Raw genomic sequence first — 21,324 nt, forward strand, 5'->3', positions numbered from 1 at the left:
GATGCCTGTGGAATCAAGGCTTTCTTCTTTTCCTTACAAGGCTTTGGGTAACTGGGTTTCGAAGGTACTGTCTTCCAGGTTGATGGGGAGTTTCTAATTGTTGATACAGTTTCAATTTCAATGAAATGAAGGACAGACATCCAAATGTTTTTGATTTTAGATTTGATAACAAAACAGGCTGTAGGGAAATGGCACTGAAAGGCCAAAGAAGTATAGATTAACTGTGTGTGACCCAGACGGCATGATAAATCCTAGCAAAAATTTTTTTTTGCCTTTTTGTGGTGATAGAGATCAAAACCAAGGCCTCATGTGTGGTAGGGAAGACTAGCAGAATGTTTTTGACAAAGCTAGTCACTTCTTTCCCCACTAATAACATACTTCCCTTACGCTTTTTTCACTAAGAATAATCTGAGGAACAAGGGTAATGGTTTTGAGAAGTACTTTTTTAGACTTCAGGTGGTAAGTTATATAAATACTAAAGTGTTCCATTTCCTTAACCCGAGTCCTTCTGTCCAAGTCTTCCACCTTCCCAGAACTATTTTTAAGTATCTCTTCCCCTATAATTCATTATATTCATCCTCCTTCATGGACTCTGAAGTTTAAGAAGATGTGTATCTGCCTTTTATTTAGACATGTTTTGCTGGACCGGGGATTTAGCTCGATCCCCAGTACCAAAAACAAAAACAAATGCAGACACGTTTTGCCTCTTTTAGAGAGTTGTGTAGTTTCTTTTAAGCAGTGATTGGGTTTTAGTGATGAGTAGTATATTTTACACAAACTGGCCAGAATCAGAGCATGCATATTCCTGTAGAGAAAGTTTTATCCAAATTATTTAAAGCTAAATCAAGTGTCACCAACTTAGAAACATCTTTTCAGCTCTTAGTTGTTGATTATTTTCTTTCTTGTGCTTTTTCACTTTTGACTCAGATATGGCCAGTTTTATCTGAGACCCTAAATAAGCACCGAGCTGATAATCGGATTGTAGAGCGTTGTTGCAGGTGCCTGCGCTTTGCTGTTCGCTGTGTGGGCAAAGGATCTGCAGCCTTGCTGCAGCCACTGGTCACACAGGTAAGTTCTCCACAAGAGGAATTCACACAGAATTTCAAATAGGAGCCTTTGGATCAAAAACTTTGCTGATGGAATGCTTTTTGTTTAATGCTTTTGACTTATTAAATACAAACTAAAAAAATATTTGAAAGAGATAAGTGCCTGTGGTTGATGTGTTGTCTATAAGGGAAAACAGCTTATAATGTCTTCTGTATAGTGGTAGTGTGAATAGCAACACATTCCAGTGTGAAATTATGTGAAGAGAATGACTCATGCTCAGCCCTTATATACCAATGGGAAGCATTTTTATATTAATTTCCTTAGGGAAAAAAATGTGCTAAGTCAAACTTTATTCTGTCTTGATTATAATTTGTTTTTTACATGAATCTTTTATTTGTCAAACTATAAATTTGACTTTTAATTATTAAGATCTATGTGATACAGTAATACATACCAATAATTCCAGCTACTTGGGAGGTACAGGCAGGAAGATCACAAGTTCAAGACCAGCCTGAGCAACTTAGTGAGACCCCATCTCAAAAATAAGGACTAGGGATGTAGCTCAGTGGTAGAGTGCCTGCCCATCATGCGTGAGGCCCTCAGTTCAATCCCTAGTATTGTATCCCCCCAAAAATTGCACATTGATGGTGTGACTTGCTGTATGAAGTATTCACATCTAGAATTATTCCACATGAGATACCTATGCTTAGACCACTAAGCAGTTTGTTTCAGTATTAACCTCAGCAAGGCCATAAACTTTGCCATGTAGCACATTGAAGTATTACCTCCCAGCCATTTTTGTGCTGCACTGGCAAAGCTGAGTTAGTCAGAAGACTGAAAAACCAAGTAAGGTGTCCTTTTTTACTATGTGCCCTTTTATAAAAGGTTGGCCAACCCCTGATTTAAATTATTCATTTGTAGAGCTCTCGTCTTCTGCTCATTCTGTGCCATATGCTGATGAAAGAGCAGTTACTCTGTCATCCTGCACCAAGGTCATAGTGTTGAATTTATATAAGATCAATACACAAGGTATTAAACTCAGAATTTAAACTGTCCTTTCAATGTTCTCCAAGATGAATACATTTGATTTTTTTGTTTCCACTGGCTATATATGCTGTTAAAAATAAGATATGTCATGTACAGGTACAAATTCCGTATGATGAGTGTTATCATTATATATCTCTAAAATGTACCAATAAATGTTTTGCTTCCAAAAAAATAAGACTTATCTATAATACAAATAAGTACAACCTTTAGAGGTTGGGAATTTTTTTTTTAATGTTTTTTTTTTGGTACCGGGAATCAAACTCAGGACCTTGCGCTTGCGAGGCAGGTGCCAGAACCACTGAGCTAAATCCCCGGCCCATTTTAATGTTTTTTGAGACAGGATCTCACGCTAATTCAGGCTGGCATTGAACTTGAAGGAATCCTCCTGTCTCAGCCTCCTCTAAGTGCTGGAATTACAGGCATGCACCACCACGCCCGGTTAGAGGTTGGGAAATTTAACTATATTATGCTAGAGTTTTGGGAAGAGTACATGAGCTCCCTAATAGGTTCCAGTTTCTAGGCAGCTCTCTCATAGTAGTATTATCTTAAGAAGGTAAAAGATGTAAAGGCTTCCTAAAATCACAGCAGTCTGGGAGACTGAGGTAGGAAGATCACAAGTTGAAGGCCAGCCTGGGCAATTTAGTGATTTAGTGAGTCCCAGTCTCAAAATAAAAGGGGATATAACTCAGTGTGAAGATCCTGGGTTGAGTACCCCCCCTCCCTCCCCCCGAGAGAAAAAGAGGGTGGGAGAAGAGAATGAAAGAAAGGAGCAAAAAGGGAAGGAAGAGGAAAGGTTAAAAGCTTAAAAGAACTCTAAATACAAAACTTGACAATTATTGAGAAATGTTGTGTTTCAAAACGTATTACCAACAAGCTTACCATCATATTACTTTAAAGATAAGAGACCGATTGGGCCTGGGATTTAGCTCAATGGCGCTACGCCTGCTCCCCAAGTGCAAGGTCCTGAGTTCGATCCCCGGTACCAAAGGGACCGATCTATCTCTGAATTTCTTCCTGGAAACAACTTTCTAAGTTGACACTACCTGAAGGATGAAAGATTGAAATGATTTTTGTTTTGTTTTCCCTTGGGAGATGGTAAATGTGTACCATGTACATCAGCATTCCTGTTTCCTGTACCTCGGCAGCATCCTTGTGGATGAGTATGGCATGGAAGAAGGCTGTCGGCAGGGACTACTAGACATGCTCCAGGTATGTTTGTCTTGAGGAAAATAGATGTATCAGGCCTGGAGAATTAGAGTCTAAAGGCCTAGCAGTGTGTTCTTCACCATGTCTTTATTTCTGTTGCTCTTTTATATTTTATAGTTTATTTCGTAGTAACAGGGAGGTAGAAACTTGCTAGTTGTTTTCTGGACAGAACTGCTTGGGAGAAAAGAGAGATTGAGTGCATGGGTATAATAATTATTCTAGGTGTTACTGCCTGCTTTATGTCCTCTGGTGGTAGGGTGGTTTTGTCAGGGAGGAAAAGCAAATGAATTTAAAATATAGGATCTCCAAGCTCAAGCATGATTTTTTTTTTCCAAGCATGATTTTATTTTTAATTTCTTGCCTGAAAGAGCCAGTGAACTAATTTACTTAGCAGGGAAGGCTTTAGGATAAATCACAATTGGATTTGGAGAAGACTACTGATAATACTGCTTTTCTCCCTCCTGGTCACCTGGAGGAGAGAATAGATAAGGGAATTAAAATACTCTCCTTCCCCTCAAGATATTTTTTCATTTAAAATTGACAGTTCATTTTTATGGAAACTTCATCTACTCCATTAATGGACTAGATCCATCTTTTGCTTGTGAAATTTTGAAAACTTTGCTTTCAGAAGTTTCTAAAACTTTGATGAAACATCTATCAACTTTCATCAACTGAAATATATGCCTTCAACCTTTTCTGAAATGTAGATTTCATATGTAAAAACTTTATTTCAACTGGGAAAAATTTCTTCTTACTGATCTGCCTCTTGTCACAATCTTTTTCTTTTTTTATATGCTTTCCTTTATTCTTTTTGTATTTGTTGTAGTGTTTGGCACATCTGGATGCTGGGACTTTTATGTATAAACATTTCATTTAAAATCACTGTTCTGCTCTAGGCACTGTGCCTCCCCACCTTTCAGCTCCTGGAACAGCAGAATGGCCTCCAGAATCACCCTGACACTGTAGATGACCTGTTCAGGTTGGCTACCCGGTAAGTCCTTCTGAAGAGCAAACTTTTTTTCAGCTGCTTATCCCTATCACTGCTTAATCTTGCCATCTGACACTTAGCTGTTTCCTTCTCTGTAAAATGAGGTCATCGGATAAGGTAGATTAATGATTCATATCCCAAAGTTAAATTGTGAACTGGTGTATCAACAGAGGTAAGGTGTTGAGTGGGAGTAGGGGCAAAGTAGCTGAGTTGCTTCTATGAAGGAAAGAACACACACAAGGCAAAAATATGCTTGGTATGGGCTGGGGGTATAGCTTGGAAGAGGCCCTGGCCTCAATTCCCCAGCACCCAACAAAACAGGTACTTGGTACAAATACTTGACTAAATAATCTCTACCACCTCCACAGTGTTAACTTTTCATCTTGCTGCAACTGGTTCATGTTTTTTCCCAACTTTTTCCCTTGGGAAGCCTAGCATCTTTCAAATATTTCAGAACAAAGGATTCCTAGGATTTTAAGGTGACTTGGAAGTTCCCTGGATACACACTACCCAGTAATATCCCTATCTGTCTGCCACCCAGTAACACAGACAATATGGTAGCATGGACAATAAATCTTTGCTTGAATTTTTTCTTTTTTCAAATTCCTTAGCTAAGGAATTTGAACCAAGTCAGTGAACATAAGAGCCTTTTTTAAAAAAAAGAAACATTTTTTTCTATTCAGGAGGTTGAACCCAGGGCCTCACAACTGCTTGGCAAGTACTCTATCACTGAGCTATGGCCCTGACTTTTTTTTTTAAATTATTATATCACTTACAAATGTGAACGACTGTTGAATATTTCATCGCAAGATTGAATATGGAACACGGATTTTGTTTTGGACAGTTTTTAAAACCTTGTGAATTGATAAGATTATTGTCAGACTGTCAACTTCTGTTTTCTCAAGGTGTCTTCCTTGGAAAACCAATCCCTGCAGGTGCTCTTTGCACAAATGGGTAAAAAATTTGGAAGATGCTGTATGTTTTCTTAAAATTTCTATATCCAGTAAATAATCTGAAAGGACTAGGGATGTAGCTCAGTGCTTGAGCTTAACATGTGCAAGGCCCTGGGTTCAGTCCACAGCACCAGGGGGAAAAAAAAGACATGGTTCTTTTTGAGAGAGATCACTCTTCTTAAACCAGGCACATCTATAATCCCCATCTATAATCCAGTGGTGCACATCTATAATCCCAGCTAAAATCAAGCATTTGCCACACTTACTTTTTTCTTTTAATTAATTTTATTTTATCCCATTTCCCTTCCCTTAATCCCCCTCCTTTGTCTTTCTTTCCATTTCCATTTGTTGCCACACTTATTTTAACACAAAACTTTCTTTGAGGAATTCCTAGACATCCTAGGAACTGGCATTTATGGAATATAGTTTTAGAAATGCTGGTCTAAATGCTGGGATCTATCTTTTTGAAACTACCTACTTGATTTATAAGGTTGAAATTGAGTTTGGGGACGTCTTTTCATTATATTCATCTAAAATAATATCTCTTCTTTTGCCCTGGCCTTTTTTTTTTAAAGAATACAATTTCTTAAAGAGCAGCTTTTGGTTCACAGCAAAATTGAATGAAAAGTGTAGTTTCCATATTCCCCTTGCATCTCACAAACACAGCCTAACCCATGGTCAGCACTCCCTTCTAGACTGGTACATTGTTATAATCAGTGAACTTATGTTTACTCATTATCACCCAATATCCATAGTTCACCTTAGGGTTCAATTTTGGTGTTACATATTCTGTGAGTTTTGACAAATGTGTGATATCTATTCACCATTATGGAATCATATAGAATATTTTTACTACCTTAAGAATCCTCTGCTCTGTTTATTCATCCCTTCCTCCCTACCCTCCCTAGCAACCACTGAACTTACTGTTTCCCTGATTTTGTCTTTAACCCTGACTGCTTTTGTAGCCTAATCTTGTTATTTATACTTAACCTAACCTTTCTTTCAACATTAGGTTTATTCAGCGAAGCCCTGTCACCTTACTGAGGAGCCAAGTAGTTATCCCAATCTTACAGTGGGCCATTGCCTCTACTACCTTGGACCACCGGGATGCCAATTGTAGTGTTATGAGGTTCCTACGAGACCTCATCCATACAGGGGTAGCCAATGATGTAAGTATAAACAGTGTACCTTTTCTACTTTAGTTTACTCTATCTCTTCCTTATGGGGGGGCGGGGCTATATTAGTTATATCCTTAATAGTAGACGGATACCATAGTGGATCATTCACTAAGATATCTATTTCTAGATCTGAGACAGCTAAGGCCTGTAGGCTATACAAAGTGGTCTAAAACTATCCCTGCTGACGAAATGGTGTCTAGTTGAATAGATAAATAGAAATAGGTATAAAGAGTTAAAGAACAGCAAAAGGCAGTATTTATTAAGATGAGTGATAAAAGTCATGGTTGCTTTGAATTCAGTAGAGGAAAAGCTCTGGACATAAATGGATTGAGATAACTTTCTGAAAGAGGAGGGACTTAAATGGAGCCATAAGACAGAGTTAGATAGAACTTGAGTGAATTGGAAAGAAAAGGATAGTCTAAATGGCATAGAAAGCATAGTTCTAAGTGTGTAGTAATTAAGAGACCTGTCTGGCTGCTGTGGTGAAGTAGTCACAAGATTTTCAAAGGTAGATTTGGTTAGATGTGGAATAGAATTGAAGGTAAGGTATAGCAGTGAAGACATATGTGAACGGGCTGGTTTTAAGGAAAATAATCAAATGCTTTGATAGAAAAGATTAAATAACAAAAGTCTTCAATTCTTTGTTTTTTTTAACAAAAGGAAATAGTTAAAGATTGGGACAAGGAGGCAAGGAGGGGGAATTTTTTTTTAAAGGAAGTATGGACATGTTTTTTCCCCCCACAAGAAAAAAAATTAGAAAATGCTCAGTCCTTAACCATTGGTTTTTTTCTGCCTTTTTTTTTTGGTACTGAGGATTGAACTGAGGACCTTTCAGTTGTGAGGCAGGTGTGGCACCAGTGAGCTAAATCCCCAGCCTGCCTTCTAATCCTAAAAAAAAATCTGTTAACATTGATCTCACCTGACACCTGTGCCTATTTTCTTTTCTTTTCTTTTTTTTTTGGTACTGGGGATTGAACTCGGGTCCTTGCGCTTGCACAGCAGACGGCAAGGCCACTGAGCTAAATCCCCAGCCTATGTGCCCATTTTCTTGATAATAAACCCATGTTTTCTTCCTAATGACAAAACATTTAGTGGACTTTATGAATCTAGCTGTTACATAATACATATATTTTATTCCCTAGGAAAGAGAAATTACTATACTAAATGAGAAAGTACTTGTTCTTTGGATAGTAGAAACTAGAACTACAAGTCATATAATCTGCTTTCTTATAGCATGAAGATGACTTTGAGTTACGTAAAGAACTGATTGGACAGGTGATGAACCAGCTTGGACAGCAGCTTGTAAGCCAACTGCTCCACACATGCTGCTTTTGTCTCCCCCCCTATACCTTACCAGATGTGGCTGAAGTGCTCTGGGAGATCATGCAGGTTGATAGACCGGTAAGATTGTTTCATAAGGAATATATACTCATAATTTGTAGATATAATAGACTTTAGTTCCTTGAACTATACTTTGAAACTAGACCTGCTGTATATCTCCTTGGAACCAGATTTAGGCACACTGCTAAAGTTTGTTTGTTTGTAATTTTTTTTTTTTTTTTTTTTTTTTAGGCAGAGTCTCCCTTTGTAGTTCAGGCTGGGCCTGAACTCAGTATGTAGGTAGCCCAGGCTGGTCTCAAGCTCGAAGCTATCTTCCTGCTTCTGCCTCCTGCTGGGATTACAGGTGTATACCACCATGCCTGACTGTTTTGTTTTGCTTTTTTGAGACAAGGTCTTGCTATGTAGTCCAGGCTGGCTTCCAGCAATCCTACCTCCCCCTGTTGAGTGCTGGGATTACAGACATGCACCACAATGCCTTCCTGTTTTTTGTTTTGTTTTGTTTTTAGCCTGTGAATTTTTTTGGGTTTTTTTAGGTACCAGGGATCAAACTCAGGACCTTGCATTTGTGAGGCAGGTGCAGTGCCACTGAGCTAAATCCCTGGCCCAAGAATTATTTTTTAAAATAGTACTTATAATTTTTAATGAGAAAGAAAGCAGATCAGGAAAGTACACAGTTGAACCATGGTCTTCCAGGACCATGGAATTGTAATGGATAATAGTATATAAAGGTACCTACAGTTCTCATTGCCATTTGTTTAATATATATATTCCATTTCAGTCTAACATAGTAGTATTTCTGTGGAGTTTAGGTCACTTTTGTTATCTCAAAACAAAGTACTCTCCCTACTAGCTATCATCTCCCAATCTACCCACCCACCCTACCCCCCTTTTTGATACAAGGTCTCCCTATATATTCTGGGCTGACCTTGAAACCTCACTATGTGTACCTAGGCTGACCTGGAACTCCCAGCGATCCTTCCTCAGCTTTCCAAGTGCTGGGATTATAGATGTGTACCACCACACCTGGCTATTTCTGTGTTTTCTTTTTAAAAAGTTTTTTTTCCACAAGGACAAACAAATTTAATTTCAAAAGCCCTTGAGAAATAAAATCTCTATAATCTGAATAAACATTTTTACAAATACACTTGGTTCCTAGGAAGCAGAAGATGCACTATGTAAATCAAACTTCACAAAAACAGCCTTTTTTTTTTTTTGGTACCAGGGATCGAACTTGGGACCTTGTGCTTGTGAGGCAGGTGACAGAACCACTGAGCTAAATCCCCGGCCTACAGAAACATTCTTGATTCTTAAACATATTGTTAAATACTAAAGAAAAGAATGATCTAAGTGTGTAGCTCAGTGGTAGAGTACATGTTTAGCATGTGTGAAATTCTAGGTTTGATTCTCAGTACCACACATAAAAGAAAAAAATGGGAATGGCAGGTTTGGAGAAAAACAGAAATCAAGTAGCTGTGTGCCTGTAGGAGTTTACTATGTAGATACATACTTGATTGTCCATTTTAAAGTGATTTTCTTCTATGAGCACCAGTCTACAACTGAGTTTTTATAAAAACTCTTATATAAGTTTAGATTGCCTGTATCCTATACAAATTAATATTATAAGTAAGACATGCATCAAAAGAAAATTCATAGCCAGACATGGTATCGCATGCTGCCAGTAATGCCAGCACTCAAAGGAGGCTGATGCAGGAGGATTGGCATGAATTTAGGCCAGCCTGAACTACATAGTGAGACTGACTCAAAAATATTTTTTTTCACATTCTTAAGTATTTTCTTGTAACAAAATTGAATATCCTCTGTTCCTCATTTTCTTGTTGGATACCTATTTATGGCAAATTTATTCAGTGTTTTCAACCAGATTTTTAGAATTCTTTACAGGAAGATGTTAAAAAACCATTATGTGCTATTTAATTAATTTTTGCCTTTTAGTTTAATACTTGGTTGTTTTCATTTGGTGGGATACCGTAGTTAACTCTTGGCCTGTCTTTGGATGCCAAAATGTCGATTTGATGGTTCTGTTTTGAAACTTTTGCCCCGAAAGTTTTTTTCCTCCCTGAGTGAAGTATTCTTTTCTGGGAACACTTGGAGAATTATGTTCGTTAAGCATTTATATTATAATACTTACTTTTGCATTGGTCTATTATGATTATAAATGAACATGATAGGGAAATACATAATATAAAATAGTAGGTATAAAAAGGTAACTTTTTGCTAAAAACTCTGATCAAAGTATACATCATACTTAAGAAGGAAAGAAAAATTAGAGCTGACTCAAAAGGAGAAGAGTTCAGCTGAAAATAACCCAGAGGAAGTCTCTAGAATTTTGATTTTTAGTTTGAAGAGGAAGGAAATAAGGGGGTGGGACAATTTTTGTACCTGTGAAAGTTTCAAAGAAATTCTGCTCAGATATAAATAAATGGTCTTAAATAACAACAGGCACGAGATTTTCTAACCTAGAGCATAGACAAATACCACAAGGAACTGAATGGATATAACTTAAACTGACCAAGATGACCTTCAAATCCTTAAGTCTCTGGGTTCATGTTATATATGTGCTTTCTGACATGCTTATTTGTTTATTTTTATTTTATTTACTTTTTGAAACAGGGTCTTGGCATGTAGTCCAGGCTTGCCTTGAAATCCCTGTGGAGCCCAGGCTGGCCTCCAACTTGTGCAGTCCTCCTGCCTCAAGCCTGCTGAGTGCTGGGATTATGGGCATGTGCCACTACACCTGGCTATGACATGCTTATTTAGTATACTTATTTTTTAATAGAGTTTTTATTAGTAACACTAACTCACTGTAGAAGAACAATAAAGAACTCATATGCAAGTAAATTTAACTGTGTAGTTTTAGCATATTCCTAAGTATTGCAGCTCGTGCTAATATCAAAAATATATCTGATATTTAAGAGTCCATTTCTTCTTGATATGTTAAGCCCTGATACCATTATGAAGGCTACAAAAACAAAAATTTCTCATCTGCCAAAATCTATTTATTTAATTTTTATTTTCAGTAGTACATTTGCAGTACATAATGGTTACCATTCATCGTCATCTGCCAAATTTTAAATTCCATATTTTTCTGTCAGTTCTTTTGCTTTATAACTATAGATATTCATGACATCTTCCTTCTATGACCCTGTTTTGAAATGCACTGTTTCTTACTTGGCCTTGCCTTTTAAATTGCGCATGGCTGGATACTCAATATCAACATTTTCAATTAATAGCTTGTTTGTAAAGCTTGTAGAAGTTCTTTCAGTTTTTCATCTTCTGGTCTTATTTTCAGCTTCCTCCTGTCCTCTATGACAAAGTCAAAGTCAACCTGCTCTGCCTTACTTAATATTCATTTAGTGTCTGCTGTTTCTGATATTTGAAAATTTACTTTGGATAGCTTTTGATCTTCAAGTGTAAGTTTTTTCTGGCATCTGTTTAGTTTTTTAAAGTATTATTTAAGGGCAGGATGGGGCATGGTGGCGAATGCCTATACTCCCAGCACTTCAGAGGCAAAGGCAGGAGAATCCCCATGAATGCAAGCCCAGCCTGGGCTCCATAGTGAGTTCAAAGCTACCCTAAACTACATAGTGAGACCCTGTCTCAAAAAAAAAAAAGTTTCAAAGACAGGAATAGAACAATAGTTTGTTCTAGAAGGTATCAAAAGCCTTCGTCTGAATTGATGCCTGCTGCCCCTCTGAAGGGAACTGTAGACTTGCATTTGCAGACTACGTCAAACCAGAGGATTTAAAGGCTAAGGTCAGTACTTTTGTTAATTCCTTTACTTGTTCCAAGTCTAGAGGAGCAAATGCTGCGGGGTTTTCTTAGCACCCATAGGGCTTCCAGTGAATAAACTCTGCCTCCTTTTAAAACTCTTATCCCTCTTCTTCCTATACAGACCTTTTGTCGATGGTTAGAGAATTCCTTGAAAGGTTTGCCAAAGGAGACAACCGTGGGAGCTGTCACAGTGACACACAAACAACTTACAGACTTTCACAAACAAGTCACTAGGTGAGTGGTGGTGTGGGGGAACTCACAAAAAAGGAGCATATAACTAGGGCAGTGGTGGCGAACCTATGGCATTCATGCTGCAGCACGCACGAAGAGCCCTCTCAGTCGGCACACAAGCCAAGTCACCCCAGCATCACTTCAGCAGCCAAGCCTCAGATAACAAGACACATAGGAGCCATGCATGTGCATGGAAAGGAGTAGTGGCGCCTTCTTAGCCACAACTCTTCCACCCTTTTGCATGGCCGGTCAGTATTCAGGTTTGATTGCAGTGTTGGCACTTTTCGATACATAAGCGGGTTTTAGGTTGTAGTTTGGCCACTTAGTCTCTAAAAGGTTTACCATCACCAAACTAGGGTGTTTAGAAAAAATGAACATGTTTCTTATGTGCCTTTGTAGCTTACAATTTAGTATCTGTTTTTTGTTTGTTTGTTTTTGGTACTGGGGATCGAATTTGGGACCTTGCACTTATGAGACGGGCAGTGGAACCACTGAGCTAAATCCCCGCCCAAGTATCTGTTTAGCAGTGAATTGCACAAATTGGCATAAAAATGCCAATGTAAGGAGAGAGATATCACCATGCTCTTTATATGTACATCACTTACACATATCAACTAAACTGGTTTAAGGGTAAATGGAGGCACTACCTCTCCCTTCATGAGATCTGTCTTTTCTTCCAAGTCCTTCTTAGGCCTCATCCATGTTCTGAGGTCAGGAAGCTGATGCCTGAATAGGTGATACATTGGTTATAAAGCATTGCAGAGTCATGTAGGCTGCAGTGAGTCAGAGAATTTTCCCCATGATTACTAGATTTCCTTTTAATGCCTCTTTTTTTTTTTTTTTGGTACTGGGGATCGAACTTGGGTCCCTGCTTGCAAGGCAGAACCACTGAGCTAAATCCCCAGCCCTTCTTTTAATGCCTCTATTAAGAAATTATTTCTATTACAGATAATATTAAATTTTACCCTTTGCTTTCTTTGAAAATTTCCTTAGAATATAATCACTGAATCAAAATCTGTGAGATCCCCATGTTTTGTTTTGTTTTTAACTTTTTTGCGGTATTAGAGATTGAACCCAGTGCCTACCACTGAGCCACATCCTGGGCCCTTTTGAAATTTTATTTTGAGACAGGGTATGACTGAGTTGCCCTAGCTGGCCTCCCAACGTATAATCCTGCTGCTTCAGCCTCTTGAGTGTCTGGGTTTTCCAGCATGTGCACCATACCAGCTGGTCCTTTATGTTAATGGCAGCGACTTAAATTGGATTTTTTAACTGTATGTTACCTTCTATGATACTCTTTTTTAATCTAGAGTCTTTAGAATTTCTACTAAATTTTAGGCTGTGGCTTATGTTCATAGAGTTATAGAAAGATGTATAGGCAAAAAATATTGCAGCGAGGTTGATAGTTGTGAAAAATATGGAAATATTCTAATTATCCATCAATAGAAAATGATTAAATAATTAATGGCATACCTGTATGTAACTAGTCACTAAAAAAAAATAAAGAATAAATACATGTGATGATTCATTAAGATATACAAGATACATTGTAAAGGGAAAAATAATCGTATCACATAACCCAACTTGAACTTTTTTTTTTGATACTAAGGATTGAAATTAGAGCCTTCACACTAAGCTACAGCATCAGCCCTTTTAAAATTTGTTTTGTTTTGTTTTTTGAGACAGGGTCTCGATGTGTAGTTCAGGCTGGCCTTGAATTCACTACATATCCCAGGCTGGTCTTGAACTCATGGCAATCCCCCTGCCTCAGCATCCCAAGTGCTGGGATTACAGACATGCACCACCATGTCTAGCCCTTTTTAAATTTTGAGACAGGGTCTCACTAAGTTATTCAAGCTGGATTTGACCTTGGAATCCTCCTGTTTTAACTTCTCAGAGTGCTGGGATTACAGGTGTGTACCATCACACCCAGATACAACTTGAACTTTTAAAACAATTTTTATAATAAAATACACAAAACAAAATTTGCCATCTTAATAATTTTTTACATGTACAGTTCAGTAGTATTAAGTATGCTCATGTTATGCAACCACTTCCTAGAATTTTTATCTTACAAAATTGAAACTATACCCATTAGGCAACAATTTTCTATCTTCCCCTCCCCAGCCCCTAGCAACCACTGTCTTACTTGATATTTTTTGGGTTCAATTTCCCTAGATACCTTGTACAGCTAATTTTCACTCAGCCCGTCCTTCGAGTGTGTGCCAGAATTTCTGTCCTTTTTAAAGCTAACTAATATTCATATATCTTGCTTCCACCTGTTGGCTCTTGTGAATATCCAGCTATTAATTTAATTGTAGAAACATCTCTTTGAGACCCTATTTTCCTTTCTTTTGGATTTATACCCAAGTGGAATAGTGGATCATATGGTAACGCTATTTTTACTGTTTTCCATAGCAGCTGAACCATTATTTATCCCTACCAGCAGTGCACAAGGTTTCAGTTTCTCCACATCCTTTTCCACACTTGCTATTTTGTTCTCACAAATGGGAGGTAATAGCCCATTGTAGGTTTTGGTTTTTTGGTTTTTTTCTTTGGTACTGGGATGGAACTCAGGACTTTCCACTTGCAAGGCAGACGTGGTGCCACTGAGCTAAATCCCCGACCCAGCCCATTGTAGTTTTGATTTGCACTTCTGTGATGATTAGTGATGTTGAGCGTCTTTTCATATGCTTATTGGCTACCTGTATATCTTTGAAAACATGTCTCACGTCCCTTCACCACTTAAAATTGGATCTCTTTTGTCAAGTTGTGATAGTTGTTTATATATTTGGGATATTAATTCCTTATAATATATGTGATTTACAAATATTTCCTTCCATTCTTTAGATTGCCATTTCATTCTGTCGTGTCCCTTGATGCACAGTTTTGGGTGTTGTTTTTTTGTTTTGTTTTGTTTTTGCAATACTAGAGATTGAACCCAGGGCCTCATACATTCCCAGCACATTTAATTTTTTATTTTGAGAGAAGGTCTCGCCTTGTTGCCCAGACTGGGGCCAGACTTGTGATCCTACCTCCGTTTGCATTAGATATCCAATTTTCCTCCCATCATATATTGAAAAGACTGACTTTTCCTTCTTGAATGGTCTTGATACCCTTGTTAGAAATCATTGACCATATCAAGGTTTATTTCTAGGCCCTTTATTCCATTGTTCTGTGTATTTTTTTTATGTCAGTACCATACTGTTTTGATTAGTGTGACTTTGTGATAAATTTTGAAAGCAGGAACTGTGAGACCTCCGATTTTGGTCTCCCTTTTCAAAATTGTTGTGGCCATTTAGGGTCTTTTGAGGTTCCATATGAATTTTAAGTTGGATTTTTCTGTTTCTGCAAAAATGCTGTTAGAATTTTCATGGAGATTGTACTGAATCTGTAGTCTTCTTGGGATAGTAATAACATTTTAACAATATCAAGTCTTCCAATCCATGAACACAGATTATCTTTGATGTTTTATAGTTTTCAGTGTACAAGTCTTTTGCTTCCTTGGTTAAATTTTTTCTTAAGGTTTTGTTTTATTCATGTTCTTATAAATGGACCAGAGTACACTTTTAAAGGAGATATATAGAGAGACTTTGTGCATGGTATAATAAGTTTCTGGAAAAATACGTAAGTAGGACCAGGATGAAAGGGGAATGAGACTTTTTTTACTTCATAACTTTCTGTACTATTTGCATTTCTTTTCATAAGCATATGTTATACTTTCAAAGTTAAATCAGACCTAGGTTTTAATTATCTTTTTAGAACTAAATGGGGTTTTTGTTTTGGTTTTATGAGACAGGGTCTTACTTATGCAGTCCAGGTGGTATTTGAGCTCACTGTGTAGCCCAAATTGGCCCTGGACCTCACAGTGCTCCTGCTTCAGCCTCCTGAGTGCTGGGATTATAGCCGAGCACCACCATGGCCTGCTAGGACTAAGTGTTTAGAAGTGAGGGAAAGTCAAACAAATTTTAGTCAGTGGTTCAACAGCTCTTTTTTTGTTTTGCTTTGTTTTGTTTTTTAAGTGGTAGTGCTAGGGATCAAATTCAAGGCTTTAACACATTAGCAAGTTCTTCACCACATACCCTTTGCCAACGAATTGATTTCTTTTTCCAAAATGGCTTACTTTCTCATTTTTGGGGGGGTATCGCTAACAATTTTGTTAATGTTAAAAATCTCAAGCCATGGAGTACTAAGTAGCTTAACTTCATGACCCAGAAATAAATGATACTTAACTATAAACCAAGTAACATATATGATTGAAAAATAGCATGTAACTTTGTGACACATTTTGCCAGAGTGAATATTTCTCTTCTACCAGGTAGACCAAATATATTGCCTGGGATGACCTTATAAAAGTATTTACCTTTCACTATGAATGTTTCCTTCTGCAAGCTGTTGCAAGTGAAAGTAGCATAATAGTTGATTCTCTGTGTTTTTGTTTTATTCCATGTAATGCTGGTCATGGGAAGGGCACAATCATATTGGCTCTGATTGTCCTAGAGCAAGTGGGAGCTTAGGGGAAAGCCTCACAGGACTGGGGTTAGAGTAAGTAATATTAGTTTGGTCTTGTCATTTAACAAATTACTTTGAACTTCAGTTAATTTATCTGTAAAATAAGAGTAGTACTACTTATTTCATAAGGTGGTTTATATAATACCAAATGGAAATCTAAAGAAAATCTTGCACATAGTAGGTGATCAGTGAATTTAACTTAATTCTTCTTGGAAAAGCAATTACCAGAATGTCTTTATGAGTACTTAGAAGACTAGCTGGGGCATGTCTGCTGCCAGCTTTTAAGGAGCTGCCCACACATCTTGGAGTAAGTCTCCACCATGCCCCTGTTGGCCTGACAGAACTAATAGATGACAGGTAGATTAAGTCTGAAATCAAGGTTAGGAACTTCATTCCCTTGTATAAGGAAAAGGGCCTAAGTAAAACAATACTTTGAACAAAAATATCTGGGATCTTTGGCCTGTGATATGGGACAATAAAATACCACCAAACCTACTTGATCTTCCTTTGCTAAACAAGTTTTGCAGCCCTTCCTGTAGTGGGTTGTGACCTGATGTTGGGAAATGAACAAAAGTAAGAGGGAATGGTGAGATGCTAGAAAGAGTTTGAGATGGCCCACTTCTTCAGTAATTCTCTTTCTCCTGTGTGCTTGTTGCTCTTGAACCTATGTATGACTCAGTCTCCCTTTTGGTCTTAAGGTCTCAAAAGTCCTGCCTCAACATGCTGCTTTGTTTGCCATCCTCACAGGGAGGATAAACTGGTTCAGTTTCATTTCAGCAAGTCCAAGCGTGTTTTTCAAATGGTGCTGGTAATTAATTCTGTGGCTTTTTTAGTTGGTCAAGTTGAAGAAAGCTGGGACTTTTTTATTCTAGAATATCATTCTTCCTTTCCAAACACCAGGTGAGCCTATCACTGTCTAAGACTAATTAGGACTAGAAGAACTCTTGCCATCGTTTCTCTATCTTGATCTGACTACTTACCTTACTTTCATGAGGATCTTCAAAGATGTTGAACATGGAAAGCAATGACACTGGAATTAGAGGCCAGTATGAGCGTGTCTCCCTGGTCAAGTCATCAGTTAGGAGCTTGATTGTTCCTCATTATCTACCAGGACATCAGATCACAAGGGCTGCTTATCTCAACACAGCCCTAGGATTTTGAGGCTTGAGAAATAGTGATTACAAGGCATTCAGAAGAATGATAGAATTGGAATTGTGGGACTAGATGCCAGAAAAGAGAACCTGAAAAATGGTGAGAGTTGACAAAAATAAAATTAGAATCCAGGAACCTAGTAAACATCAGTAGGACTGAGGCAGAAAAGAGGAAGCTAGCACTAGCATTCAGAGAGCTTTTTGATCTGTTTTTGTGGGGTTGCCCATCAAAGACACTTAAGTTTAACAGTTAGCTGAAGCTCTTGACACCACAGCAGTCACTAGGAATAGAGGCAGAAGTGGAGCTTATTGGAGACATGGTGGCCTGTCACTTATTTTCCCTGTTTTACCACAGTTTTTGTGTAGTCGTAGTTTGATTTCAATACTCTTTTTCTTGTACTACAGAAGAATTAGATAATGATGGAGATATTTCTCTTCCAGATTAAATCAAGATCTTGGGTTGAAGAAGGATAAAATTCAAAACATGCAGGATATAAGGGTAGTAAAAGAATCTTGAGTCTTTAACACCTTTTTTTTTTCCTTCAGTACCAGGGATTAAACTCAGGACCTTGTGCTTGTGAAGCAGGCACAGCACCACTGAACTAAATCCCCAGCCCTCTTCAACACTTTTCTAAGTGTCAGGGTTTCTTGTTGTCTTGGTTCCTTGTAATGACACACCACACCGCAGCTTCTCTTATTATTCTTTCTCCATCTTGACATTGGACATATGAATGACATGTATATAGCTTGCATACCCCGACTGCCTCCATAGCAGTCTGTGTTGATTTCGAAATAGACTGAGAAATATAAGGTTTTTATTGAAGCTTGTTAAATTCACAAAGCAGGGGTTACAGAATTCCAAGAAACTCGGAAGATCCTTGTGTTCATTCCATTCTTAGGGTGGGAAGAGACTAGAAGAAAGATTTTACAATCAAATTCTGGGATCTAAGTCATTAGGTGTGTTTTGTTTTGTTTTGGATATAGGGTCTCACTGTATAGTCCAGGCTGGCCTCAAACTCATAGCCTCCCGAGTGCTGGGATTATAGGGATGTGCTACCACACCCAGCTCTAAATAGAGGTTCTTAATGATGCTTCAGATCTTATATTAGGTGGCGAAACCTAAATGTAGACACTTCAGGGGATCTTCCTTGAGGAGATAGGTAGAATTTTACCTACTCTGTTAGACTATTAGCAGTTCCCTCCTGATGTTTAATCATTATGCGATAGAAAGTGAATCATCTAACATTGAGTCCTACCTATAGGCCCTGGTGTCTTGAGTTTTCTGACCTAGAGAGCTGGCTCAAAATGGTGATCATGATAATGGTAGGTGCCTTTATATCTAGATGTCCCCCAAGAGCCTCATATGTTCATATATGGGGCTTTTGGAAAGTGATTGGATTATGGGGGCTTATAGCTAGCTTGCTGTTAGAAATGGGGAGGGGGCCTCTGGTCAGAAGAGGAAGGTTACCAACAGTGTGACCTGGAAGGGTTTATCTCCCTTCCTGGCTCTTGTTTCATGCTCTGCTTCCTATCCTCCATGCCATCAGCAGCTATTCCTTCACCATGCTGCTGTGTTGTGCCATCCTGTCTTGGTGCCAGCCAAATATAACTGAAACATAAGCCAAAATAAACCTCTCCTTTACTTTATGGGTGTCAGGTATTGTGTCTCAAGGATGAAGAAAGTAGCTAAGACAGATTTACATACTGATAAAGTGGGGTAATTTCTGTGACACTGTGTGACCGTGTGGTTTAGAAGTTTTTGGAACTGGTTTGCAGGAGGAAAGATTTGTAGATGCCAGCTAGAAAAGAAGCCCTAGAATGCTGTAAGCAAAGTTTGATGGAAGATTTTGGCTAGAGCTCAGAAGATCAGAATGCAGGATTAAAAAGCAGTTGTAAAGACCAGGCCCAAGAGGTTTCAGTTGGGAAGGACTTTACTGGCACTTGGACTCAACCATGTGTGTTCACTCAGGTCATGAGACTGCAGAAAACTGAGATTAAGGGTGTCAGACTAATTAATCTGGTGGAGGAAATTTTAAGGCAGTCCCAAAATTCAGGCTGTGGCTGAATTGGGTGCTTTCAGCCCAGCTCTACATTGAGAATCAAAAACAAATGGCACAGCTGAATGATTTTTTTAAAAGTTTTGAGTTTCACCAGAAAGGAAACTCCTGTAAAATTCAGACCTATACAGTTTGAACAGAGGAGAGCTTGGTTGCTGAAAAGATTAAGCCAGGCATGTTGGTGCACGTCTGTAATCCCAGCACTCAGGAGGCTGAGGCAGGAGGATTGCCAAGAGTTCAAGGCCAGCCTGAACTACATATATACATAGCAAGAATATCTAAAAAAAAAAAAAAAAAAAGTCAGGGCTGGGGATTTAGCTCAGTGGTTCTGGCTCCTGCCTTGCAAGCGCAAGGTCCTAAGTTCTATCCCTGGTACCAAAAAGAAAAAAAAAAAGTCAAGTACTTCATAAATTTTTTTTCAGGTACCCAGGTCAAGTACTTTATGACAGGACAATAGAAAAGATGGCCTGAGGGCATCCCCAAAACCAACAATACCCTATCCTTCACAGGCTCAGAATTGCAAAAGTAAAAGGCTTTGCTCTGAGCAGAAAGCCCCAGGGCACTCTGTTGGAGAATGGCCACCTAGGGAATTTTTTTCTGGATCTGTTCACAGTGCTTAGCCTTCCTAGAACTCAGAGGCCTCTTTGGCCATGATTCTAGGAGATCAGGCCACTGCTTGAGCTGACTGCAGACCTTGGTGCCATCCACATGGTACTGGTCTTACAGGCATGTAGAATACAAGAGGGGTGGGATCAGCAAGGCCTCCACGCAGATTTCAAAATGACCATTATTAAGAAATCAAATAAGAACAGCCCGAGATTTAGCTCAGTGGTTCCGCTGCCTGCCTCGCAAGTGCAAGGTCCCAAGTTCGATCTCTGATTCCCCCCCTAAAAAAAATCAAATAATAACAAATGCTGGTGAGGCTCTGGGGGGTGAGGGGTGGGGAGGACTAGTACAACCATCATGGAAATCAGCAGTGAGATTCCTCAAAAAACTAAAACTAGAAATTCCATTTGACTCAGTTATTCCCCTTCTAGGTATCTTCCTGAAAGTGTTAAAGATATCATAGTACAGCTGGGCAGGGTGAGGCATGCCTATAATCCCCAGTACTGAGGAGGCTGAGGCAGAAGGATCACCTTGAGTTCAAGGCCATCCTGGGCTACATGGTAGTTCAGAGACAGCCTGAACTACATAGTGAGACTCTGTCTCCAAAAAGACATTATATTGGAGTGGTACATACATAACAGCCTATGTGTCCATCAAGAGATAAATGGATAAGGGAAATGTAGTATTTACACACACTAGAGTACTACTCTGCCATAAAGAAGGATCAACTTGAGTCATTTGTAGGAAAAATGAATGTTAAGTGAAATAAATCCGACACACAAGCTTAAATATTGCATATAATTTGGTTTCTTATATAAGAAACCCAAGTTATAAATACAGAATAAAATAAAAGATAATAGGAAGTAGGGAAATAAATGTTTTTCACATGGAAAAGGGGGTTCAAGAGGTGGAAGGAAGGAGAGAAAGGGGTTGTAAAAAGGAATTAAGGTGGGCCGGGGATTTAGCTCAGTGGTACACACGCCTGCCTCGAAAGCCCAAGGTCCTGATTTCGATCCCCAGTACTGGGGGAACAAAAGGAATTAAGGTGTGTTATGTGCATGCACCAACTCCACACAAGGAATGTGAACATTGTGTGCTACGTATACATACTAATAAAAAAATTTTTTTTAAAAGAGGAGGTCTGGGAGACCAGACAGCGTGCCCCTCAGAGGGCAGTGTGTGAAGCTGTGAGTGTGAAGTCAAAAGTGCAGTAGAGAC

General features: G+C 38.6%; 1 protein-coding gene across 2 annotated transcripts in view; it reads left to right on the plus strand.

The window, feature by feature from the left end:
• The window catches only part of Tnpo3 (transportin 3), a 91,993-nt gene that overhangs the window by 65,727 nt on the left and 4,942 nt on the right, over window positions 1-21,324 (plus strand). For both annotated transcript variants that reach the window (XM_004856367.3, XM_004856368.3), the window contains 6 exons: window positions 928-1,068; window positions 3,187-3,303; window positions 4,197-4,291; window positions 6,254-6,410; window positions 7,653-7,820; window positions 11,671-11,783. In XM_004856367.3, the coding sequence (XP_004856424.1) occupies window positions 928-1,068; window positions 3,187-3,303; window positions 4,197-4,291; window positions 6,254-6,410; window positions 7,653-7,820; window positions 11,671-11,783 (791 nt within the window). The remainder of the gene's footprint in view (window positions 1-927; window positions 1,069-3,186; window positions 3,304-4,196; window positions 4,292-6,253; window positions 6,411-7,652; window positions 7,821-11,670; window positions 11,784-21,324) is intronic.

The sequence above is a fragment of the Heterocephalus glaber genome, unplaced genomic scaffold, assembly GCF_053883595.1.
Source record: "Heterocephalus glaber isolate CG9 unplaced genomic scaffold, H.glaber_assembly_v1.0 deba00000546, whole genome shotgun sequence".
Classification (NCBI taxonomy): Eukaryota; Metazoa; Chordata; class Mammalia; order Rodentia; family Bathyergidae; genus Heterocephalus; species Heterocephalus glaber.